This window comes from Hirsutella rhossiliensis (assembly GCF_020360975.1).
Source record: "Hirsutella rhossiliensis strain HR02 chromosome Unknown scaffold00001, whole genome shotgun sequence".
Classification (NCBI taxonomy): Eukaryota; Fungi; Ascomycota; class Sordariomycetes; order Hypocreales; family Ophiocordycipitaceae; genus Hirsutella; species Hirsutella rhossiliensis.
Genome location: NW_025408667.1, coordinates 8036827 through 8061561, shown reverse-complemented (window position 1 = coordinate 8061561; position 24735 = coordinate 8036827). Strand labels below are relative to the sequence as shown.

Below are 24735 nucleotides of genomic sequence, written 5' to 3'. Positions count from 1 at the left end.
AGCTGCGAGAATCGCCCTCAATATAAGAAGAAGATAATCCACCACTATCCCTAGCAAGAAAACGTGATATCTTATTCAATGCTAGTTCCCGACTCAAAACACTCCCGAGACAGACCACCAAAAACAAGTTGCAATGTAATGTGACATTGACGTCAATGCTGCTTTGTCGAGTTTCAAAGATTGCCTCGCCACAAGCTCGCAGGTGGTATCGGCGGAAAGCCAGTACATGAGTTTAAGGATACTAGTGAAGACTGCAGAGGATGCAGCTTTCATCGGGGTGTCGAAAGGCCGAGCCAGTCTCAAGTCTCAGACGTGCTCCGCTTTGACTTTAACTCGGGTAAGCTAGCGGCTACGGAAACAGCGGGCGAACTATTCTTCTTCATAGCGCCGAGGAGGATTATTATATGATCGACGTAGTTTTGAAAATTTTTGGCGACGGTACGTGCGCGGGAAGATGCTGTTGATTCGAGGCCATGCGTCTTTAAAAAGCGGGTAACTGGGAGCTTGGCTGATTCCACCCCTTGTTTCGATCGAGGGGTCCGGCTCGATGCATGTGACAATAACCTCAGGATCGCTGCCGGAGAGGCTGATGCCAGAATTTTAACAAGTTGAAGGATGGCTGCTTGCTTGGCGACGCTGCGGGCAACCAGAGGGCGCTGAGACCGACGACTTGCAGCCGTTGCCGCCGCAACAGCCATGCATTTAAATTCCAACCGCAGCTCTGATAAATAAAACCCGCGGTTCCTTCTGCAGGTACTCTCGAACTGAGACTCAAGAGCACAACGGAAGGTAGGGGTAGACACACAAGGGCATAATCGACTGTGCTCTAGCTAGTAGGACACCAAGGCCCTCTTTGCTGGTATAGCTACCTCGCTCGGACCCTTTTAAGGGCCCTGGCAAGCCGCAACCTTAATACTTATTAGGTCTCGAAACAAAATGCTACTCATCTCTTGTCTTTTATGTAAAGGGACGACTATCTAGCGGGGTCATTGTGTGAGGCCCTTGCCCTTGCGCAGATCCCACAGGGTCCATCTCTTTTACGGCAGCGATCCCGACGACTGGGATTACTTAACTCGTGCCCCCCTGGCCAATCTTATTGGAATACGTAATCTGGTGCTTCAGTGGCGCACAGAGGACAGGAAGACGGCGAAGCAACTCGCCCAAGATCTGGATCAACTCGTGGGGCGTTTACGTCGTGTTTCGGTTTTCGACGGGCATGTCTACATCGACATCCCTCAGGTGCTGCTGATTTAGCTAGCTTAACCAAAGGCGCGGTAATTAAACTAATACCTACTGTACTGTACGTTGTAAAAAAAAGGGTCGACTTATTAAAATATCTCACCAACGACTGGGTCAAACTCATCGCGCATATATCCGCCGATATAATCTTCACCGTATTTCTCATAGAGCGATCCACTCCATCACCATAGAGAAAAAGACGGACAGGTTCGCTCACCCAGACGTCCGCCCAATTATCCACGTGTCTAGCAGCAGCCCAGTAGTCAAGTGTGGTCTGTGTCGTATTGGGCCTCTATCGCCATGGAGGCGAATCGCGCACCGTCTCTCTCCGCAAGCTCCATGATAGTATCATCGACATCTACCCAGGCCTGCGAACCAAGCTCTACAGAGCGCAGGGTTTCTGGTAGTGACGTGAGCAAGGAGACGAGAAACCCCGAAATGCCAAAAAGTGTCGTGGGCGGGACCATTGATCTCCGGGGAAAACGCAAGGGCAGTTTGGCTATACATGGAGTCAGTTGCGAGGACATACGAACACGGCGGACCACGATGGGCGGTTTGCGATGTCGCACTCTCCCCGACGACATCTAGCCACGGGAACGAATCAGAAAATAGAAGCGCAGCCCATATTATAGCGATACTATATGTATTGCATAGGATGTGGCCCACCGAGCAGTGGATATTTCCAGTCACGAGGCCCTCATCTAAGCCTCCAAAACAGAGTTCATCCTTCCTGCCAAGAGACGAAGACATTGATGGCCTTTCTTTTTCCGCTGCCCCGCGCTTTCCCCTCCCTTCGACCCAGTTTTCTCTTTTATCATTGAAGGTCGCTGAAGATGGACGCCACATTTCCCCTCTTCATGCGGCCTCACCTCGACCGTCTAGTTATTCCTCAGTTCCGAGTTGTCGAGCCGTGAAAGACGTTGGTTCAGAATCGAGGAAACCATGGCGTCTCTCAAACAGACTGCGTACGGCGTGCCCTCTCCCGAACTGTGCGAATGAAGCATGTTGAGTCTGACCCGCAACAGCCGCTCCTTCACCCTCAACTCGGGCGACCAGATGCCCGCCGTCGGCCTCGGCACCTGGCGCTCCAAGCCGTCCGAGGTCCGGGCCGCCGTCGAGGCCGCCCTCCGCGTCGGCTACCGACACATCGACACGGCCGCCGCCTACGGCAACGAGGCCGAGGTCGGCGCCGGCATCCGCGCCTCGGGCGTCCCGCGCGACCGCATCTGGCTCACCACCAAGCTCAACAACCCGGACCACCGCGACGTCGCCGCCGCCCTCGACCGCAGCCTCGACCGCCTCGGCACCGCCTATGTCGACCTGTACCTGATGCACTGGCCCAGCTCCACCGACCCGGCCGACCCCAAGCGCCACCTGGCCGACTGGGACTTCCGCGACACGTGGCGCGAGATGCAGAAGCTCGTCGGCTCCGGCAAGGTGCGCAACATTGGCGTGTCCAACTTTGAGTGCACCAACCTCGACAAACTGCTGCGCGACCCGGCCTGCAAGCTCGTGCCCGCCGTCAACCAGGTCGAGCTGCACCCGGGCTACCCGTCGCCCGAGCTCGTCGCCTTGAACGCGTCCAAGAGCATCCACAGCACCGGCTACTCGTGCCTCGGCTCCCAGGACTCGCCGCTGTACCGCAGCGCCACGCTGCTCGGCATCGCAAAGGCCAAGGCCAAGACGCCCCAGCAGGTCCTGCTTATGTGGGGGCTGCAGAAGGGCTGGAGCGTTATCCCCAAGAGCGTCACCCCGGCCCGCATCGAGACCAATTTCCAGCTCGACGGCTGGAGCCTGAGCGACGACGAGGTCAAGGCCATTGACGGAATCCGCGACGCCGAGGGGGCCTTCAAGGTCTGCGACGACGCGTGGCTGCCCGTCCGCGTCTTTGACGACAAGTTGAAGCAGTGAGCAGGTCAAAGAGGACTCGATATCCAAGTAAGGGGGGGCAACCAACCTTGGGCTCAAGGGTAGACGTAGACGGTCCCAGAGTAGAAACAAGATGAGATAGAAACAAACATGGAAAAATACTCGAGCGAAACAGCGTTGCCTGTTTATCATCTCTTACTGGTTGCCTCGTATGTACGAGGACCCTTGTCCCATGGTGCAGGTGTTTGTGTGCTTGTCTCGATTGAAGCCTCCGTTTATCGTCCTCGACCATACCGTGCTGTTGATGCAAGCCTACAGCTTGGCTTTGCCCGGGAACCGCTGCTTCCCGCCGTCTCGCAAGGGAACTTGGTGGTCGCGCTGCTGCTTCTCTTCCTCCAGCACGGCAGCAATGTGGCGCCGCAGCTCAACAACCAGCGCATCGGCCTCGTCCTCGTCAAGCTCCTCCCGCCTCCCGCGGCCAAACATGGTGAAGCTCTCGCGGAAGCGGCCGCTGGCACGGATCTCGGGGCGGGGGATGAGGTGGAAGTGCATGTGAGGGACGACCTGGGCCGCGGCGGCGCCGTTGTTCTGGACCACGTTCCAGTCGGCGACGCCGGTGGCGCGGGCCAGGGCGGCGGAGAGGACGCGGACGTAGGCACCGAGGTGTCGGGCCTCGCGGGGGGTGGCATCGGTGAGCTTGGGGCGGTGGGCGCGCGGGCACAGCAGCAGGTGGCCTGGCGAGAGCGGCATGATGTCGAGGAAGGCGACGAGGTCGGGCGTCGACAGCACCACGTACGAGGCGGGCGTGGTGCGCTGGGCGGCCGACGACGAGGGCGGGTCGAGGGGGTCGTAGGGCGCGTGGGCGGCGGCGATGGCGCAAAAGGGGCAGAAGTCGGCGGCCGACGGGGGCGAGGGATCAAACATGGCTGCTGATGATGTCGTCGTCGTCGTCGTCTTGATGGGGGGGGCTCAAGTGCCAGACGCAGAGGCAGCCTGCCGACTGCGCACTGGCCAGGGCAGAAGGGCTTCGAGAGAGAGACAGAAAAGAAAGAAATACGTCAATCAAGGCAGATGTAGCGGATAAACGACGTTGGGCAGGGTGGATGACGGACGGATGGCTGGGTCTCGCGATGCCGAGGTTGGTGGATGGTTGGTGTTCTTTTTTTTAGGCCGTAATTCCAATCCAATCCCTCTCGGCGAACCGCGAGTCTCCAACGCCGAGGTCCAACTGAACCCTGAACCACCCCCAAGCCGTGAGTGCAGGCATCAGACTCTTGAATCGAAACACGTACGTACATTGACCGCTCGCTTTTTGTGTAAAGCGTGCGTGACACTGCGGTCCGGTCCGGGCTTCGGCCGCCTAAAATATATGCATGGGCAAGACTTGTTATCCAAGACGCCTCTTTCAAAACAGCGGCAAGCCATAGCGTCTGCCGCTGGGTACAGCTGAACATCAACAACGCCATCTTAAAGCTGACTCGTGCCCCGGCGAATGACACGCTTATCCAGGACCGCATGACGCGTATTCCCAGGCCATTTCCTCTCGGCAATGCCATGAAGAGCCAGGGAGCGTGAGCGCTGCTATAAAGGGGAAGCATTAACTACTCCGTACCAGATGGATGTTTGTCCCGAATGACACGGCCATATCGTTGCTACAAAGCCGACAAAAGCATCGCGTCGGCAGCACCTGGTACTCTGGCACCATTGCCATCTCGGAGCGACGGCGGCAATTGGTCCACGGCCCGGCTTCGCATCGAGGCGCAGCAAGCAACACCACCCCAGCACCCTGGCCGAGCTCCTCACCTCAGTCTCAGTCTTGTCAAAGACACTCACCTCAGAGGGAGACTATTGGATCGTCAACGTCGAGTCGTCGGCGAGCCGGCGCGCATCTGACCATGGCTTCGCATTCTCGTGACAACCACCTCCGGGCTCTGCGTCACGTCTACACCGCCAACGACCCCCTCAGCAGACAAGCCGTCTTCACCAAAGTGCGAGAAGGCGCCCAGACCACCTACAGCGAGGGCGGCTTGGCCATTGACACCATCTACGGGGCATCCACGCTGGACACGCACCCCGGCCAGGACAGCGAGGCTGCAGCCCGCAGTGCGCTCGGAGCCGGTGCCGCGAGCCCGGGCGGGACCGTCTGCAGGGTCGTCGACTTTGCACCCCTGCACGAATGCGCCATGAGCCGCGGCCAGAACCTCGACTACGCGGCCGTGATTGAGGGCAGCATTGTGCTGAGCCTGGACTCGGGCCAGGAGACGAGGCTGGAGCGCGGCGACGTGGCTGTACAGCGGGCGGCGAGCCACGTCTGGCGGAACCCGAGCAAGACGGAGTGGGCCAGGGTGTTTTTCGTCCTCCAAGATTCTTCACCGACCACGCCGAGCAGCAGCAAGTGCTACATATAGCAGGGCTTGCGTCGAGGGCGAGAAAGGCAACCAGCTTGGAAGCCAGGGCCCGCGGGGGTAGGCGAGCGAGCACAGCAGCTCATTGTCGTGCTCCGATCGATTGCCGCCGACGCAGGTCTCTGGAGGCCGAGGGGCCTCGACGATGAATTCGACGACGTGCCAAGTCTGCTGGAAGGAGTCGCGGCTGGGAGGCTTGATGTGAATGCGCGGGAACTGAGAATGTCTCACATAGTGGCTGGCGATGCAAAGACCGAGCTGTCATCGTCTTGCTGCAAAGAGTGTGTCCGTACCCGCACACCTACGGTCCGAGTTGGCCGAGCATCATGGGGCCGACCGAGAAAGGCCAACAAACAAACCATGACCAAAGCCCGGGCTGTGACTCGCCCGCCCCCACGATGGATGATGCCAAGGCTGACTAATGAATGGCCCCTGTGCGATTACGTACTCACTCAGTCACCCACCAAACTCAACCAGCCCATGGCGTGCCCCGCCCTTTTCCACGCCCGTGAATTTCAAAGCCGACGTCGGATGCGTAATCACATCTTGCTGCATTTCTTTCCCTACCTGCCGAGTCCCCCCTCCCATCGTCGCCCAAGCCCGTCGATTCTCCCAACATCCTCAACCGCACAGAGTCCGAAATGGCCCCCTCGCCTGCCATCGTCACCATCGACACGGCTGCCGACTTCAGCCCCGCGCCCATGCCCACTGCGGGGCGCAACTTGCTCCTCGCCCCGCCGTCAGTGGCAGCCCGCGAGGACAAGCTACGCGACCTCTTTGCCGACTTGGACCGCGCATACACAGACCTGCAGATGCTCGACCGCCTCTCCGCCGGTCTCGTCGCCCTCCCGCCCGCCACCTACGACCTCGTCCTCGTCCTGACCGACACCGATGGCGCACGGCGCGCCGAGGCCCTCCAGCTCCTCGGTCGCCACGTCTACGCCCAGCTCGTCCCCTCCATGAGGGTCGGCGCCAAGCTTCGCTTCCAGGACGGCCCCCTCGGCTCCGGTGACGCCAAAGAGGCCATCTTGGCGGGGCTGGTCGACGCCGACGGCGCCTTCGAGAAGCGCGACGACGAGGATGCTGCGGTGCCCCTGCGCCTGGGCAACAAGAAGAAGAAACAGGATGCGCCGCCAAGCGGAGTGCCGAGTGCGCCCAAGTTGGACTTTGCCAATCTCGACGCCGATGACGACGACGACTTGATTGACGAAAACGACTTGCTGTCCGAAGAAGATCTCAAGAGGAGGCCCGTGATACGTTCGTCTACCCTCGCCCCGCCGCCGTCGACGGGCGAGAGCTAACCTACCAGCCAACAGCCACAAACTGCGAACCCACGAAGCGACGCCGCCCCTGCAAGGACTGCACCTGCGGGCTCGCCGCCAAGTTCGAGGCCGAGGACCGCGGCCGCCGCGCAAGGGCCAACCAAGGCCTCGACGCCCTCAAGCTCAACGCAACCGACCTCAACGAGCTCGACTTCACCGTCGAGGGCAAGACGGGCTCGTGCAACAACTGCTCCCTCGGCGACGCCTTTCGCTGCTCCACCTGCCCCTACATTGGCCTGCCGGCGTTTAAGCCTGGCGACGAGGTGCGCATCCTCAACGACGTGGTGCAGCTGTGAGCGGGTTGGGGGCGGAATGCATGGGACGGCGTTTAGGGTGTTGCACATATCCGTACGGGGCCTCGATGACATGGGATGGGATAGGGCATGAGTTGGCCTAGATTTGAACGGGCTTTTGGTTACGCATGTGTGCCTATTAAAGAGGGTCTGTAGTCCCGGAGCCGGCCTACTGGTATCCATCGTGTCGAAATGGACAGTGCCATGGCGTGGACTAGGATGACTTGAAAAAGTGCTTGAAAGACGTATTGAATATGCCTTGAGGAACGAAGTGCCTTGGGGAACCAAGTGACGAAAAAGACCTATTGCCCCGCGAGGTATCGCGCCGAAAATCCCCAACCGTCTTTCTGGCCCTCTATTAATTCGCCCGCTCTTTATAGTCCTCTAACTCGTCGGCGTTCTCCCTTAATTTGCTGTAATTTGTGTCACGAAAAAGATGTGGCCGCCTGTCTGATACAAGCGACAGCGTCAATTAACGCATATAGAGTATGCGCGACAATTTGACCCTTTCCATCCGTCCCTATTAAATACTACGAAAGCAGAAATAAAGAAATGAACTGCTATAGAAGCAGATGGAGTTCCAGCCTTTCTATTTAGCAAGATATAACGGAAATAGCAGATGGGCAAGAATAACACACTAAATCAATTACTAATAGTAGGAAATCTAGTCCTAAAGAATATCTATATAATAAAAAAAAGTCCCCTTTATAGTTAAAAATAAAGTGATTTAATCCCTAGTCACTTAGGCCTACCTGCCTCCTTTGCTTTAACTTCTTTTCTTTTTAAGACCTTATTTTCCTTTTAATTAGAATTCTTCTTCTTCTTAATGCCCCTAACTAACCTTATTAATTTAATAGTTATAGGCCCGGTATACTCTTTCTAAGTATAGAAGAGTAAGATAGTCTTATAGAACTATTTAAAAACTTGATAAAAAATTTAATGCCCTTTCTATAATATATAATTCTCGCGAAGAGAGATACGAGTAGTATATATAAAATGCACTGAGGGGAAATTAATAGTAAGGGGTCGGATAGGCAGAGCAAAGTTGATTGAATGCTTCGAGTTCAATTATAGTAGCAAAGAGCTGATTGTTGCATAGTTCTATTCCTCTTCCTTCCCTCTATTTAACGCCCCCTTTTATATCCCTCTAGCATTTACATTGATAAGGGAAACTCCTTATAGACTAGATCTCGATGTCTGCCAGATGACCGGCCCTTTTTACCCCTCTTTTCCAGCCGTTGCCGACAGTCCCGTCTTATGTCTCGCCACCTCCATAGGAAGCTATCGCCACTTCTGCTTCCCCTCTTTCCCCTACACCTTCCTTCTCAACTTCTTATACCGCTTTTCGGCTTCCTCTAGAGCCCCTCTTGCCAAGGGATATCTCCGAGACCTGCGAAATCCAGCCACGCTTCGCGACAGCATCAGGCATACATATCAGTATAAATTCCTTTCTCATCGGGTTGGAGCTGCAGGACCATGGATGCATTCCAACATGTACACGCAGCTAACTTGACTTTAGGAGCCTTCATGCGGCCTCGTAAGATGAGACCCGTTGGTAGAGGCTGGGTCTCCGAAAAGCACGGAGCCATACTCTCGCCTTGTAAGCTGATCGGAGGGTAATGGCAAGAACAGAGAAGCCGACACCCGCCGTAACACCCGTAACGAAGGTCCACATCTTGTCAGCCTTAGGACCTGCTTGCTTCGGCTGCTGGATGCTGTATGTCTGAAAAGCGGGTTAGCCACGAGTATAGCATCCAGAGGGTTGAGGCAAAGGACTTACCACCTCGGCCTGGCTGGCATTCTGTCACGGGCTGTGCCCGGCTGGTGGACCCGGTTGTACCGGGTCCGGTGGGTCGTGCTCCGGTGGCAACACCGGCCCCGCTCCGCGGACCCAGAAGCTGCGAGAACATTCCGAGAAGGGCAATATAAGCTCGCACTCGAGGCTACGCCTCGAGTTCAGCTTTTCCTCCTTAGCTCTAGATAGACAACACCTAGGCACCTGCTTGTTGAATAAACTCCGGGCCAGCCTTTCACATATCTAGAGCTCCTTCTAAATACCGCAAGCTGCAGACTGCTCGTCAGGATGGACCAGCAGAGTGAGAGCCCAAGTCTCCAGCAGCAATGGATTGACCAACGCATTCAAGAAGCGGTCAATGCGACTCTCAGCCCTCTACAGGACCAACTTTCCTTGCTGATGGAGCAACTCGGGCGAGCGCAGCCGCAGAGCGCCGACTTGCAATCGCCGCCAGTGGCACGAGGATTGCGAGAGCACGCCTGGCTTGGGCACGCCCTCCCAAAACCTGCGGTACTGGAATGCGGAAACCGTTGCCCAACCCACCCAAGTATGACGGCTCACGGAAGAGCTACTCCTCCTGGGCCAGGCAGATGCGAGACAAGCTGGACCTTGATGCACACTACTACAGTGGAAATCGCGAACTTTGGTACCTCATCAACTCATGTTTGGACGAGCGACCACAGCAAGTGGTCGCTACCTTTACGCCGCGGAGGCCCTGGGGTAGCTACGACCCCAAGAGTTCATGCGATACCTCGACCGAACCTACCAGGACAGCAACATCCAATCCTGCGCTGCTGCCACGCTGAGAACTATGCGGCAGCGCGAAGACCAACCTCTCGCGTCCTTCCTTCCCGATTCGAACAGGCATTAGCTGAAGCCGGGGAGCAGACTGGCCGGACAGTGCAAAGATCGTATTTCTAGAGAACGCAATAAATGCACGCCTCCAAGAGAGTTTGGTCACAGCCGTCCTACCCGACGACTACCAGGGATGGCTTGCGAGAGTTCAGGAAATTGCGGGCAGATTGAGAGACTGAAACCCGGTAGGCAGCCGACGTCGACTGAGCGGACGCCTCACCAGCTACCAAGGCAACGACCCAGGAGGAACCGGAGGACCCCGACGGAGATGTTAAGATGACGGACATCAACCGTATTGGCCACGAGTCGAAGGGTCGTCGACATGTCGATAAGAAGCCGAAGGATGAGCGCCGCTGCTATCGCTGTGGTCGGACGGATCATCTTATCGTGGACTGCCCAGCCCAGGTGGTCTTTCCTGGCGAAGGGAAGCAACAGCGACCTAAAGCTGCGCGCATGAAGAAGCCCGATGCCGCAGATGATTCGGAATCAACCGCAGCATCCAGTGAGGACGAGTCGGCGGGAAAAGACTAGCCCGGGGCGAAAGCGGGCGCCGGGCCTGCAAAGGCAGACATCCGGGACTGGAAGCGTTCAAGCCACGAATGAATAGTCGGACTGTATTAGTCAACGCGCGGGTAAACCGAGGCTATCGAATACGCGCCCTTGTCGACTGTGGATGTGACTGCTATGCCGTGATCGACGAAGCCCTTGTTCGGAAGCTGCGGATACCCTTCGTCGACTCGAAACCACGAGAAATTGGGGGATTCTCAGAGTCAGCGAAGAGTGTCATATCCCCAGGGTCGTGGCTGTTGTGGTCGAGACAGCTGGATTTGACGAACGTGTCTTTGATACGTGATCCCAAGCCTGGGCCAGGACATGTTCCTCGGCCGGCCTTGGATGGAGAGAAATCACGTCGTGTACGATGCTGCCAAGCAGCGAATGTACCATGGGAGGGCAGGTGTGACGATACGCCTCATTGGGCAGGAAGAGCCCGCCAAGATACGCGCGATTCGAAGCGCAAGACTGTGTCGGCAGCCGTATTCACGGCGGAGTGTCGACGCGCAAAGAGACGCAAGAAGTGCAACGCGATCTCGATTCATGCAATCAGTTTGTCGGATATAGAGGGCGCTTCAGCCGAAGCCGCCAGTCGATCCGAGCGAGAAGGTCCCGGCAGAAGTGCTGAAAGAATTCCGCGACCTATTCTCACCAGAAGAGGCAATGAAGCTGCCGCCACATCGACCGGGTGTGGATCATGAAGTCAACCTGCAGCCTGACAAGAACGGCAACGAGCCACCCCTTCCGTGGGGCCCACTCTACAACATGTCACGAGAAGAGCTGTTGGTCTTGCGAAAGACCCTGAAAGACCTGCTGGACAGAGGATTCATCCGAGCGAGTAGCTCAGCGGCTGCCGCGCCGGTGCTGTTCGTGCGGAAGCCGAATGGAGGGCTGCGATTTTGTTGCGACTACCGAGCGCTGAATGCAATCACCAAGCGCGACCGATACCCACTGCCCTCATCGCGGAGACCCTGCAGAATCTGGCCAAGGCTAAGTGGTTCACCAAGTTGGACGTGGTGGCCGCTTTCCATAAGATCCGCATGGCTCCGGACATGAGGGAAAGACTGCATTTCGCACGAGGTTTGGGCTCTACGAGTGGCTCGTGTGCCCTTTCGGCCTGAGCGGCGCCCCGGCATCATTCCAACGATACATGAACAGTGTATTGCGCGAATGGCTGGACGACTTTGTCACAGCGTACCTGGATGATGTACTGATCTACTCGAGCGGTTCGAAGGCGGATCATGAGGCTAAGGTGCGACGAGTTCTCCAAGCACTCGCCGACGCTGGGCTGCACCTAGACCCAGCGAAGTGCGAGTTTCGGTACAAGAGGTCAAATACCTTGGGTTCATCGTCAACGCAGGGAAAGGAATCGCCTGCGACCCCGAAAAGCAGCGCGCCATCCGCGAATGGGAGGCCCCGACCACGGTGAAGGGTGTCAGAAGCTTTCTGGGCTTCGCCAACTATTACCGGATCTTCATCCCCGACTATGCCAAGATCACGCAGTCTCTGGATGCCCTGCTTAAGAAAGGAACTGCCTTTCATTGGGGACGAGCGGAGAACGAGGCGTTTCAGGAGCTGAAGCGACGATTTTGCGAGTCACCGGTGCTCAACAGTGGGACCCGAGCCTCCCGACCTTTTGGAGACGGATTGCTCAGGCTACGCATTGGGAGGCGTCCTGTCGCAGGAAGGCCCAGATGGACGTCGACACGCATGCGCCTTCTTCTCGAAGCGACTTTCGCCAGCGGAGTACAACTATCCCATTCACGACAAGGAGATGCTTGCCATCATGAGATGTCTCGACAACTGGAACGCCGAACTTAGGAGCTGCGGCCCATTTACAATCCTTACCGATCACCGCAACCTGAGTATTTCATGACACGCCAGAAGCTCACGGAACGGCAGAGCCGTTGGGCAGCCGAATTGTCCCAGTTCGACTTCAAGCTCGAGTATCGACCGGGAAGCGAGGCTGTCGTGCCTGATGCGTTGTCCCGCCGTGAACAAGACAAGCCACAGGGCATTGACGACGAGCGGGAACAAGGAAGAATGATACAGTTGATACCGGATAGTGCCATTCCATCATCGACAAGAGCATGTATCAACGCGATGAGTTCTGACTGTTCAGAGGCATCCACCCTGCCGAAGATGAAGGTCTTCGAGGTAGCGGACCTGCAGCAACTCTGGGACGAAACGGTGGCGAAGGACTCGATATTCCGGGCAGCCTATAAGGCAGTCCGCGATCGCGAGCGTGCCTTCCCGCCCTCGCTGGGCCTGAAGATCCAGATTTCAGAATGTGCGATCGACGCAGGCAAAAGGCTGACATTCAGAGACCGTATTTGGGTGCCGGGTGGATCCGGAGAGGAGGGTAACCAGGAGGAAGCTGAGAAAGACCAGTTGAGAACCCGCATTGTGCAGCAGTCGCATGACTCTGTTGCGACCGGTCATCCCGGCAGGAAGGTACGCTGGCTATTGTGGCTCGGCGATTCTACTGGCCTGGGCAGTCCCAGCTGGTTCGCCGGTACGTAGCCAATTGCGACACCTGCGGCAGAGCACACATCTGGCGCCAGTCGGAAAGGGGGATTCTCAAGCCTCTGCCGATTCCAGATCGACCCCGAAGCCATTTGTCCATGGACTTCATCACAGATCTGCCGCCTACTGGACTGAGCAAGGCAAGGTACCTGTGGGTGATTGTGGACAGACTGACAAAGGCTGTGACCCTCGAGGTGATGGACAACATGGAAGCTGAGCCGTGTGCAAACCGTTTTCTCCAGTGTCATTACCGATTTCACGGAATGCCACGGTCCATCGTCAGCGACCGCGGGAGCAACTGGCTAAGTAGGTTCTGGAAGAGGTTCTGCCGTCTTGCAGGTGTCACGCAGAAATTGAGCACGGCCTATCATCCTCAGACGGACGGAGGGCCAGAGAGAATGAACCAGGAGATCGAGGCGTACTTGAGAGCCTACGTATCCTACGTACAGGACGATTGGGGTGACCTTCTCCCCGCCGCGCAACTGGCACTCAACAACCGTGAATCCGCAGCGACCAAGATCAGCCCCTTTTCGCTGAGCATGGTTACCACGTCGATCCCATCAGCGTCGAGGAATCGGAAGAGCCACCGAGGCATAGAGAGGAAAGCAGAGCTGATAGCCTACCAGTCGCCTGCAGGAGGTCAATGAGTACATGCAAGCAGTGATGGCCTCCTCACAGCAACAACAAGAAGAGGCTGCCAACGCAAAGCGACAGCCTGCGGAGCGATTTGAAGTTGGTGACAAGGTGTGGCTCTCGATGGCAAACTACAGATCGCCACGACCGTGCAAGAAGCTCGACTGGCTGCATCACAAGTACACAGTCACGAAGGTAATTAGTTCGCACGTTGTTGAGCTCGATGTTCGTGGCTCAATTTACCCGCGATTTCATGTTGACCTTTGCGGCGGGCGCATCAAGATCCGGCTCCTGGCCAAAGGTAGATGACGCACAGCCACCACCGGTACAAGATGAGTCCGGCACGGATCTGTGGGATGTCGACGAGATCCTCTGCGCGAGATGGAAGAAGCGCGGACGAGGGGAATTCAGGCAAGCACTAGTGCGATGGACGGGCTACGCAGAGCCGACTTGGGAGCCAGTTGAGTGGTTGCAGGAACAATTGCGATGAAGGCATTCGAGGACAAGTACGGGCCAATCAAGACCAATGATGGCCCTAGGAGAGGTACGAGACGCTGGCAGGAACGCAAGAACCCCGCAGACGCCGACCTGGTCGGAGGGGACAAGGGGGTAATGTCACGGGCTGTGCCCGGCTGGTGGACCCGGTTGTACCGGGTCCGGTGGTCGTGCTCGGTGGCAACACCGGCCGCCCGCGGACCCAGAAGCTGCGAGAACATTCCGAGAAGGGCAATATAAGCTCGCACTCGAGGCTACGCCTCGAGTTCAGCTTCTTTTCCTCCTTAGCTCTAGATAGACAACACCTAGGCACCTGCTTGTTGAATAAACTCCGGGCCAGCCTTTCACACATTCACTGGCATGCTCGTCCCCAAGGCATTGCCCTTGTGGTCGAGGCCAACAGCCCTCAGGTGTCTCGGGTGGTCCGCTCCGAGGAGAAAGTCCGTCTCGAACCCGTCCCTGAGCTTTGTGCCGACCACCCTCCACTCGCTGCCTGAGAGGTCTGAATCGGTACCCTGAAGCACCCACTCCGTCACCTCGGTCGCTCCGTTCCAGCTGACGTACGCCCTCCATATCATGGCGTCGTCCTGCACGACTGCCAGGTCTGGATTGGTTGTGGGATACCCTTTCCAGTCGTACTTGAGGACGCGATAGGACTGGACCTCGCCACTGTTGAATCGATACTCTGGGCCGAAATGTGTGTCGCAGAGCACCTTTCCATGGCGTGAGAACTCGGTGAAGGCAGCGGAGCGCCCGAAGCTTAACAGGACGTTTCCACCGGGAAGGTTCTGCATGGATCCCTGCGTTGCCGAGCGAATATGATGCGGGCTCTCGTATTCGGTAACAAGCTTGGCCGTCATGGCCGTTTGGTCTACTGCGATGCGCATTCCGCGGGCCTCGGAGTCGTTGGCGCCGTTGTTGAAGAGGGTTATCTCGCTGTAGTCGCTGTCCCAGCGAGCATCGTGCTGCATGGCAAAGCCGGTCGCCCTGCCCGCTGAGAGATCGCTAAACATATTGTTTTTACCACCGAGGACCCAGACGACATTCCCCGTCCGGCCTTGGACGTACGCAAGGGCATGCAGGAACCGACACGACACTAGATAATTGCCCTTGGCATCCTTGTCAACGCTGTTGATGTGGAGCCAGTCAAAGGGGGCGCCTCCAGGGTCGCCTGTGTCGCCGATGGCCGTGTACGTGTCGGAGATGCTGATGTGATCGCTTGCCCGCCATTCGAACAAAAGGTCGCCCGTCCTGATATCGACCTCTTGGAGAAGGCAGTCCCAAATGGGGCCAATGGTCTTGCCCAAGGAGCTAAGATCGTGGTCCTTGATGTCATAAGCCGTCAAGAGGACGGTGCCACGGTCCGTGAAACGGAATTCGTGGAGGTCGCCCTGGAGCCCATGGGCGGCTTCAAACTTGGCAGTCAGGTTATACGTCTCGTCGAGCTGGTTCAGCAAATCAGCTCTCCCTCAACACTGACATGGCAGAGGCGAGCTTGCCACATAGTAGGCGCCGGCCCCTCGTCCTCCCGCTGGCTTTGGGCCTGCCCAAAAGGTGAGGTAGTTGTGGTCCTCGTACTTTTGGACCATGAGGTTATAGATGTACATGTCATCCCAGCCCGAGGTCCAGACGAGGTGGCCGTGGGCGTCCATAATGGTCGCCTGGAGGCTGGGCGGCGCGCGGACAAGAGCGCGAGGGGCAAAGACTATCTTTGAGCTTCTGGCGCAGCTGCTGTCCTGGCGAAGCAGGTTCGGGCGTGGGGCGATGGCCTTTGACGACTTGAATGTCTGGATTGGATAGTTGCCAAAGTTCCCAAGGTCGTATCCGCTGCTGGCCACGAAGACAGGGAGCTCGGCGAGGGCAAATCCGGCGTCGAGGAAGAGGACAAGGTGCAGCACCATGGCACAAGAGCAAGCAGAGGATAGCAAAGGCCGCATTTTCTTGAAGGGCGGCAGCCCAGGACCATGCAAGGGCATGTGTGCTGGATGACCCAGAGCCCGTAAACCCGCCGTCGGTTCATGTTTTCAAGCAATTCCTACCGGTGTGGCCCGGGTCCTGGTCCTGGTACAGCAAGTGCCCAGACTACATTTTGCTCAGGCAGTTTCAAGTTACATGTATCAGGAGGGCATAAACCGGAAACCCGCTCTTGGCTCTGCCCACCTGCGTCGGCGTTGTTGTTACGTACAACCTCCACCTTTGCCTGAATGACTCGAACCACTTTCTTCGTCAACAACTCCCTGATTTGCAGCACTCTAGGGGATCCGAAAAGCCGGTGTATTCTGCCTAGCCCTCTGCAGTCGGTCATGTGCATCGGCAATCTCACAACGACTGCTTGCTTATAGTTCTCTACGCAACGTCTTTACCAATAGCTCGCAAGAGAATCTATCTTTTCTCAGCAAGCACAACTCTGCCCCGTTTCCAGGCGAGTCGTTGACACGGAAAATGCCACGCGACGGAGCTCAAGCCGGCGAGCCGAGCTGGATGTCGCTGCCTCGAAAAGATCAGCTCGTTATTCTCTTCCTCTGCCGCCTCGTCGACTTCTTGCAGGTAGCCTCGTTACAGGCCTATGTCTTCCATCAAGTAAAATCCTTTAACGAGTCCGTGTCCGACGTTCGCGCCTCCCAGCAGGTCGGCCTGTTGCAGGGATGCTTCGCAGGCGCCCAGGTCATAACGGCCGTCTTATGGGGCCGTGCAGCGGATGCGAGCTGGTGCGGCCGCAAGCGCGTGCTCGTCATCGGCTTGGGCGGCACGGCTCTGTCCTGCTTGGGCTACGCCTTTGCGACGACGCTGCTGTGGGCTGCTTGTTGGAGGGCGTTTGGAGGCGCCACCAACGGCACTGTTGGCATCATGTAAGTCATGGGTGAGTGAGCACGTAGAGAAAGCGACGAGACATGAGGCGTTCCGCTAAGAGAAGCTCTTTGCAGTCGAACAATGATTGGGGAGATTACAAAAGATTCAAAACATCAATCTCGAGCTTTTCTGATTCTACCTATGAGCTTCAACATCGCCGGCATCTTCGGTCCAGGTATGATCCCTTGAGACGCCTTCGCCGAATCAAGACCTGGATCACTGACCGAGTCCACGACTGATAGTGATGGGGGGTCTACTGGCGGACTCGGTCAAAACCATGCCGGGACTCTTTGGGGAATATGCCCTCTTGGACTGTCAGTGGATTCGTGATTACCCATACGCCCTGCCGAGCCTCATCAATTGCATTTTCCTAACAGTTGTTACCGTTATTGTGTTCCTTTTTGTGGAAGAGGTGAGATTGCAAGCGGTGCTTGCTAACGGGCTGAAATTAAACTGACCTGATGACAACTAGACGTCCAACGCAAGAAGGGGTGAATTCGACTACGGACTACAAATAGGGAAGCGTATCAAACAAGCCGTCTTGCCCGCGACTAAATCGCAGGACGGATATTCTTACATTCCTGTTCAGGAGGACGATCATGGCATGGAGAATCTGGAACAACAAGCGGCAACAGCTGCAGAGATGCCCTCGCCAAGTCGCCACCCGCCCTTTCTGAAACTCTGGACAACCAACGTATTGTTTACTCTTCTCACTATCGCTCTGTACGACTGCCACCTCGGTGCCTTTGCCAACATTTGGCCCCTTGCTCTCTCGACACCCCGATACTTGCCCTTTAGACCCGAGGATCAGGGACGCGACCCCGCAAATTCCTCAACAGGTGGTCTCGGGATGCCAGCGTCGACAGTGGGGCTTGCCACCTCTCTTCTAGGAATCTTTGGCCTATTGCTCCAAGTTACCCTCTACCCTCCTGTTCAAGCATGGCTTGGCACCATGCCATCATTTCGATACTTCCTTGTCTTGTTTCCCGTGGCCTACTTGGCCGGCTCATTTCTGCCCACCTTGCCGTCTTCCAAGGCCCCGCCCGAGCCCGCGGCCGGAGTTTTGGTTTGGATCGGCATTGTCCTGGTGCTCGTGCTGCATGTCATCGCAAGGACATTTACATTGCCAGCAAGCATCGTGTTGCTCAACAATTGTAGCCCTCACCCGAGCGTGTTGGGCACCGTCCACGGGCTGGGACAAAGCGTTTCGGCGGGCTTCCGCACCGTCGGGCCTGTAGTCGGGGGATATCTATATGGATACGGGCTTGAGATTGGTTTCGCCGCCTGTGGTTGGTGGATAGTGGCCGCTGTGTCGATGCTGACGTGCTTTACAGCGATGTGCATGCATGAGGGAGGTTGACGTCGTGATGGTAACTGAAAGATGCTTATCACGAGCCGGACAATGGCTGGATGCCTGTTAAACTTCCTTGACAGAAAGCAGTTCGGCTTCTATACTGATATTGAAGGTCGAGTCCAGGCTCGTCCGTGTCCACGATACTGCGAATGGGCCGAGACTTTCTGTTAATAGGTAGAGACTAGTTGTCTCCAAACGGTTCATTGGTCGCGTCGTCTGTCAGCTTCAACATGCGTTGGTACAGGGGCAGACTGTATTCGCCGCTCGTAACAGAAGCTCACGTCGAGATGGACCCGAATCTTGTTCTATCATGTTTCCGTGCACGATGAGGCGGGAGAGCCCCAACTAGTCTGCTTTATGTGGGAGCCTTGTACAAAATCGCATGAAAAGCTTCACGTGCGGTTGTGTGTTTGGAACGACATGTTTGTTGGTTGTTTTTCCGGACAGGCAGGTAGTTGCATGAGTTATCCAGGGTCGGGACCTTGGCCGGTGATTTGAGGGAGAGCCTAGTAAGCTGGCGGAAGGCGTCGTTTAAATGACTCGAAGCAAGAGCTGTCACGAAGTAGGCATGTCTAAGAATATAGCTGATGGCCTTGGGCTGTGTGGGACAACGGCCAGATCGTCGTCGCCGCATAGAAGCTGATTAGCTGCAAGAGTATACACCAGCATCTTACCAACAGAGCGACCAGATGGTCAGAAGTGGGAACCACGATAAGAAAGGAAAAGAGGGTCTCGGACGAGTTCGTCAGGAGGAAGGGGGAAAGATCAAGCAACAGCACTAATACAACATATGACACACAATTGTACTGATGTGCTTTTTCCCCGTCTGTGTTTGAGAGAACTCTCAGGCTCTTTATTTCAAACAGCGAGGCTTGGGGCATCGCGCTTCTACTAAAGCTAGTATACAATCGAGAGGCGGGACATGACCAAGATAGCCATAGTAGCCATAACCAGCCATAAAAAGTAGCGCAAAGCGACATTATACATCTGGTTGCGGTTGCGACGTTGTGAACGCGTTAGAAAGTCCGAGCTATCGTTAACATGGGGGAACGGGCAGAACTCTGGGACGGGGTGGCCCAAAAACTTGCACAGAGGCTCCCAACCTTGTGCGACATCGTACTCGAGCAGGTGGTCTCGAACTACCAGGCCGCGGACCTCATCGTAGTGGCGCTGGAAGATTTCCTTGCCCCGGCTAGGAAAATCGCCCTCGAAGAAGGTGTCGAAGAACTTCTTGAGCATGGGATAGTACATGCTCGCCGCCCAGTCGAAGTGGGAGAGCCAGCGCAACTCTGGGTCGGTCACGCGCCAGTAGACTGTCTTCATGGTGGAAGCATGCCACGAATCGACGTTGCGATTGGTGAGGATGACTTTGGCCTCGGGGTAGGCCTCAATGAGCTCCTTTGCAAAGGCGATGCTCGGCCAGTCACAAACGGCCTGAGCGTGGCCGAGAAGTCGATCCCACTCCTTGGGACCAAAGGGCTTTCCCTGGCCGTCGTACTTGGCGCGCAAGGCCTCCATCCACATAAGGGCATCCGGAGGGTTCTCGATAGAGCAGCTCATCATGTGGTAAGTATCGTGATAGCCGAGTTGCTTCATCGCGATGCGCATGGCTGAGGCGTCACTTTGTTAGCCCAGAGACATAGCTTCGGGGCCTCGCCCGAGACGGCGGCAAAGGTTGACAAACAGGCGGTGCCTGTGCGGCCCATGCCCAGGATCAAGACTCTCATGGGCACATTGCGGCTGCACGTGCGGCGGTTTATGTCAGATTCACTGGTAAAGATATCGGTCAAGGGCTTGCGCCTGTATAAGGGGCAGGGCATGATTGCTGCGACGATCCCCGGCCTGGTTCTACACAAAATCAAGCTGCAGCGACGACATTGGCTCTGACAGCTAATCGACGTGAAATCAATATCAGAGAGACGGCACCGAGATTTGATGGTTCGTCTAGATGAGAGTGCAAGGGACAGTACGGGACAGATACGACGTTTCAAAGGCTCGAGGAGGGCGCTGCAGTAATCAAGAGGATGATCCCTTTTGGCAGGAAAAGTGTCAATGCGAGGGCGCGAATGCAGCAAGTCCCCGGGCTATATCGACGCATGGCTTGGACGGACACGAAAGGGGGGCACGTGTATAGGCGAAGCCCTCCTAGAACAGGAGGGCTGACAATGCAGCTATGCTGATAGTCAATGCCTGTTGACGTTGGGTAATAGGCCCAGCCCCAGTGGATATGCTGGTACGTAACAATCCTTTGCGTATAGATGGCTGGTCCGTCTCCAAGGATCTAATATCTTCTGTCAAGTGACTGGAGCGCGTCTTATGCAGGACGTTCATGTAATGGCATAGACCGCCAAGGCTGAATTGTTAATTAGGGCGACAACGTAATGGGTTAGATTCGCACATGGAAATATTAGTCGGGGTCATCTATGCCCTAGATGTTGGCTGAATCTGGTTCATTTGTATCCACTGTATGGCGCAATAATCCGGAGTCAAGGTGTCGTGCACCCCACTTAGGAAATGACTTGACCAGACTACAAGTTCTTAAGTAATAATTATCCAACCTATAGTTAGACCATCATTAATATATAAAGCTCCGCATTCCTTTACAAAGTTGAATTCGACCGCTTGCAATCTCAAGTCTTGTATACTTTATTCGCCATTAACAAATTTATCTTCATCTCTACTATAAACGACACAATGAAGTGCACCACTGTCCTCCTTGCGGCCATTGCTAGCCTGACCGTTGCCGCTCCCCGCCGCGAACGGCCGCGGAACTTTATGTTCCCTGACGATGAGAGCCTTGGGCCTTTTCGAGAGGAGGACCCCTTGTCCCCCGAAGAATACATTGATACTCTTCGAGGAAAAGAGATAGTTCCCGCGGACCCTGTTCCTCCAAACGCGGGCGGGCAAAAGGAGACCCCTTGCAAAACAGGCGGGCAAAAGGGGGCCTCTTGCAAAACAGGCGAGCAAAAGGAGGCCCCCGGCAAAACACCTAACGGGAGTCTGTTTTCTAAAACTTCCCCGAAGCCGGACGAAAACGAGCAGTCATACGACGACATTGAGCCTGCGCCGTTAGATTTTACTCCCGTTTATAGTCCTTCGTCATTAAATCGGAAGGTTCCTAAAGTTGATGGTTCTGAGAATAGCAATCAGAATCAGACCGAAACTACCTAGCATAGCCCTCCGACTATTCGGCATAGAAAAAGGTAGGGTTATATAGCTGGTTAAGGCGCAGCGCCGATACTATAGATTTATATGCTATTACTAGTTATTAGGTCTTTATATTAAGAAAGAGGGTATAGATCGCGCTCTCCTACCTAAAAGAGGGAGTCCGCGGGTAAAACTATAGAGTATTGCTATTTATATAATAGTATATTACTATTTATATACTCGACCTATTTTTAAGATACTCTTAAGTAGGGGCTTAAGAGTATAGTAAAAGAAATAGGGGCATAGAAAGGTAAATTAAGTAATATATATCTTAGTCTATCTATTAAGATAAGAGAGGGGCTTATATAGGTATAGTAACTATATATAGCTAGCTAAAAGAGGGCATTAAGATATTCCTATACCTAAGTTAGGCCTATATAATATCCTTAGTCTAAGAGAGTTATATTAGTTAAGCAAGCTCCCTTATATATAACTATTAGGTCTACTAAATATAACTATAGCCTCTTATACCCCCTCTCCTTAATATACCCCCTTATTACCCTAGCTTTTTAAATAGTAAGGCAATAGGTAGTCTTATAAAGAGAGATATAAGAAGTATATAAAAATATATAAAGGTAAAATTAAAAGTAAGGGGTCGGATAGGCAGGGCAAAGATATTTAATTCTTATAGGGGCAGTAATTATAGAAAGGGAGTAATTATTATCTTGCCTTAATTATCCTTATTTCCTCTATTTAACGCCCCTCTTTATACCCGTTTAGTATCTTTATTAATAAAGAAGATCCTACTTAAAGAAGCTATTAATATCCTCTTAACTACCGAGCTTTTTTCTAGGTTTTCCCCTCTTTTCTAGCCGTTGCCGGTATATCCGTCTTATCTCTCGCTACCTTTATAAGAAGCTATCGCTACTTCTACTTCCCTTTATACCCCTACCCTCCTCTCTATACCTTCTTTTAGCTCCTTCTTTAAAACCGGTTTTTTAGCTTCCTAGGTCCCTCTTACTAAGGGATATCTCTAAGAATATAAATTAGGCTACGCTTCGCGATATGCCCCCTTAGCTATAGCCTGCCCCTTAAGGGTAAAGCTAAATAATTAGGCCGGTAAGCGTATAGAGGAGGTCTTAGTCTATACTTATCCCTTACTTAAGAAATCTAGGATTTTACCCTAGGCTCTTTTAGACCTACTTTAGGAAAAGGGGCCTAAGGAGGAATCGAGTCCTATAAGAAAGGGGGTCTTCTCTAAGGATAAGTCCTTAAAAGGGGCCTAAGGAGGAATCGAGTCGTATAAAAAAGGGGGTATTTTCTAAGGATAAGTCCTTAAAAAGGGGGCCTTTAAAAAGAATAAGTCCTAATTAAGCTAAGGGCCCTCCTTTAAGATAAGTCTTAGTTCCTCTCTTTAGCTATAGATATCTCCTTCCTTTTTTTTTATATTATTACTCGTATATAGCCTCTAAGGCTATAGCGAGGCTAGTAAGGGCCTAGGCCCCTATTAGTAGTCCTAGCTAGCTATAGAGCCTAGGGGCTTATAACTAATTAAGGAAGGGGTAGCTATAAAGGCAATAATAAAGGAAAGGTTAGTTTAGTTCCTCTTACGTAGTGTTTTCCCCCCTTAAGGGCCCTAGGGCCCCTAGGTTACTCCTTTTCTAGCTACTTAGCTATCCCTATCTCTATTTTAGCTAAGAAGATTAGAAGGGCTTCCCTTCCTTCCTTAAAGTTATAGAGAATAGATAGGCTTAGGACCCCCTTCCGTCTCTTAAAGGTCTAGTAAAGGACCTCTCTTTCCCTCCTATAGTTCGGGCACCTTAGGATAAGGTGCTTAGCCGTATACCTTCCTTAGCTATAGCGGTAGTCGTTTCGGTCTACCTTATTAGTCCTTTTTAAGAAGGAAAATAGGAAGCTAGCCTTAAAGAGGAGCTAGTAAAAGGCCGAGAGGGTTAGCCTAGGCCTCCTTATAAGGTCCTTTTCCTAGCTAAGGGCTAGGCGGGGGGTCTTTTAAATAAATATATAGTGCTTACCTAGGCCCTTAGCCCTAGGGCCTTTAGCTGCCTCGATAGCCTAAAGTCCTATAGTCCTTAGTAGCTTACCGGACCTTTCTTTATAAGTAGCTAATAGAGACTAAGGGGATCCCTTAGGTAGGAGCCCCTAAGCCTTTTTTAGCTAGCTAGTCGGCTAGCTCGTTACTAAAGATCCCTAGGTAGCTAGGGCACTAGTATAGCTATATATTATAAAAGGATTCTAAGCTAAATAGGAGCCTTTTAATATATATAGCTAGGTCTAAGAAACTTATAACCTTCCTTATAGCGGCTTAGCTATCTATAAAGATATAGGTATCTATAAGGGGGTTAAGGGGGCTAAGCCTTAAGGGCCGAGGCCTCTTAGCTAGGTCCTTTAGGACCCTTAGTATCGCGAATAGCTCTATATTAGCTACTTCGATCGAGGGCCCTAGGTTCTCGTAGTACGCCTTAATAAGCCTATTTTCTAGGCCTATTTTATAGAAGGAGTAAGCGTTAGTCTCTGTAAGGGACCCCTTAAAGCACCCCTTAAAGCCGTCGGTATAAAAGGCTAGGGGCTATAACTTAAAGTCTTCTAAGCTAGCTAAGCTAGCTAAGAGGCGTTAGTACTACTTCTTAGCTAACGGCTAAAGGGCCTCTATTATTATAATAAAAGCGTTAGGCTCTAGGGCCTATAAGGGCTCCTAGCTAGCTTTCCTTCTTTCTAAGTTATAATTAAGTCTTATAAGAGCTACTAGGCCTTTAAGGAGGCGGAAGAGCTATATATATAGCTTAATATAGCTTAAGGCCCTTAGGTCGGAGCCTAAGTTAGCGAGGTTATCCTATATAGCTAGGTCGTAAGCCTACCTTATAAGGTAATTTAATAGTAGCTGCGGCATACACCTAAAGACATACCTACGCTAACGGCAATAGCAGTAGCTAGATACCGAAGGACGAGGGGGTCTAAGGGGAACGAAGGAAAAGAGAAAGCACTAAGCAGGGCAAGGCAAAGGCAAAGAGGGCTAAAAAGGTATATTAGTAGAGGAGGATATAGAAGAAGATAATAATATAAGATAGTAATAAAAGAAGGAGATGCTATCTACTAGCTAAGGAGGAAAAAAGACCTCTTTTATAGACCGAATTTTCCCTCCTTCTTCTCTAGACGAACAGGGGCCAAGGGATCATCTAATTAAGAAGAGGGCTAGCTAGAGACTCTGCTAAGGATCCTGCCAAGGACCCTGCCAAAGACTCTGCTGCGCGGGCTGTGTGTGTTCCTTGGGGTACAGATGCCCCCGTTAAACTCCTCCACAACAAAGAACAGACGCCCTCGTCTGCCAGGTAAGCAAGCAGGCAGGTGTAACGGTCTCAACTGAGTGTGTTGACAACTAGCT

General features: G+C 53.9%; 9 protein-coding genes across 9 annotated transcripts; 6 read left to right on the top strand and 3 right to left on the bottom strand.

The window, feature by feature from the left end:
* Positions 1-2181: 2181 nt before the first annotated feature.
* Positions 2182-3150, top strand: HRG_01120 (aldo/keto reductase family domain-containing protein; the record flags this gene model as incomplete). The annotated part of the gene is made up of 2 exons (XM_044859591.1): positions 2182-2204; positions 2265-3150. 2 exons carry the CDS (start codon positions 2182-2184, stop codon positions 3148-3150), a joined length of 909 nt encoding a protein of 302 aa, XP_044725991.1.
* A 270-nt stretch (positions 3151-3420) lies between these two features.
* Positions 3421-4032, bottom strand: HRG_01119 (HIT domain-containing protein; the record flags this gene model as incomplete). The annotated part of the gene is made up of 1 exon (XM_044859590.1): positions 3421-4032. One exon carries the CDS (start codon positions 4030-4032, stop codon positions 3421-3423), a length of 612 nt encoding a protein of 203 aa, XP_044725990.1.
* A 971-nt stretch (positions 4033-5003) lies between these two features.
* Positions 5004-5516, top strand: HRG_01118 (uncharacterized protein; the record flags this gene model as incomplete). Its single annotated transcript, XM_044859589.1, has 1 exon — positions 5004-5516. One exon carries the CDS (start codon positions 5004-5006, stop codon positions 5514-5516), a length of 513 nt encoding a protein of 170 aa, XP_044725989.1.
* A 638-nt stretch (positions 5517-6154) lies between these two features.
* On the top strand, positions 6155-7131 carry HRG_01117 (cytokine-induced anti-apoptosis inhibitor 1, fe-S biogenesis domain-containing protein; the record flags this gene model as incomplete). The annotated part of the gene is made up of 2 exons (XM_044859588.1): positions 6155-6763; positions 6823-7131. The coding sequence occupies 2 exons, from the start codon at positions 6155-6157 to the stop codon at positions 7129-7131; spliced, it is 918 nt and encodes a 305-aa protein (XP_044725988.1).
* A 3964-nt stretch (positions 7132-11095) lies between these two features.
* On the top strand, positions 11096-13503 carry HRG_01116 (integrase core domain-containing protein; the record flags this gene model as incomplete). The annotated part of the gene is made up of 7 exons (XM_044859587.1): positions 11096-11112; positions 11173-11196; positions 11629-11942; positions 12019-12195; positions 12453-12784; positions 12829-13050; positions 13099-13503. 7 exons carry the CDS (start codon positions 11096-11098, stop codon positions 13501-13503), a joined length of 1491 nt encoding a protein of 496 aa, XP_044725987.1.
* An 825-nt stretch (positions 13504-14328) lies between these two features.
* HRG_01115 (arylsulfotransferase (ASST) domain-containing protein) lies at positions 14329-15885 on the bottom strand (the record flags this gene model as incomplete). The annotated part of the gene is made up of 2 exons (XM_044859586.1): positions 14329-15429; positions 15484-15885. 2 exons carry the CDS (start codon positions 15883-15885, stop codon positions 14329-14331), a joined length of 1503 nt encoding a protein of 500 aa, XP_044725986.1.
* A 541-nt stretch (positions 15886-16426) lies between these two features.
* Positions 16427-18194, top strand: HRG_01114 (major facilitator superfamily domain-containing protein; the record flags this gene model as incomplete). The annotated part of the gene is made up of 5 exons (XM_044859585.1): positions 16427-16833; positions 16909-17009; positions 17077-17246; positions 17307-18123; positions 18169-18194. The coding sequence occupies 5 exons, from the start codon at positions 16427-16429 to the stop codon at positions 18192-18194; spliced, it is 1521 nt and encodes a 506-aa protein (XP_044725985.1).
* An 891-nt stretch (positions 18195-19085) lies between these two features.
* On the bottom strand, positions 19086-20008 carry HRG_01113 (NAD dependent epimerase/dehydratase; the record flags this gene model as incomplete). The annotated part of the gene is made up of 2 exons (XM_044859584.1): positions 19086-19798; positions 19873-20008. The coding sequence occupies 2 exons, from the start codon at positions 20006-20008 to the stop codon at positions 19086-19088; spliced, it is 849 nt and encodes a 282-aa protein (XP_044725984.1).
* An 874-nt stretch (positions 20009-20882) lies between these two features.
* HRG_01112 (uncharacterized protein) lies at positions 20883-21359 on the top strand (the record flags this gene model as incomplete). The annotated part of the gene is made up of 1 exon (XM_044859583.1): positions 20883-21359. One exon carries the CDS (start codon positions 20883-20885, stop codon positions 21357-21359), a length of 477 nt encoding a protein of 158 aa, XP_044725983.1.
* Between the last annotated feature and the right edge of the window lie 3376 nt (positions 21360-24735).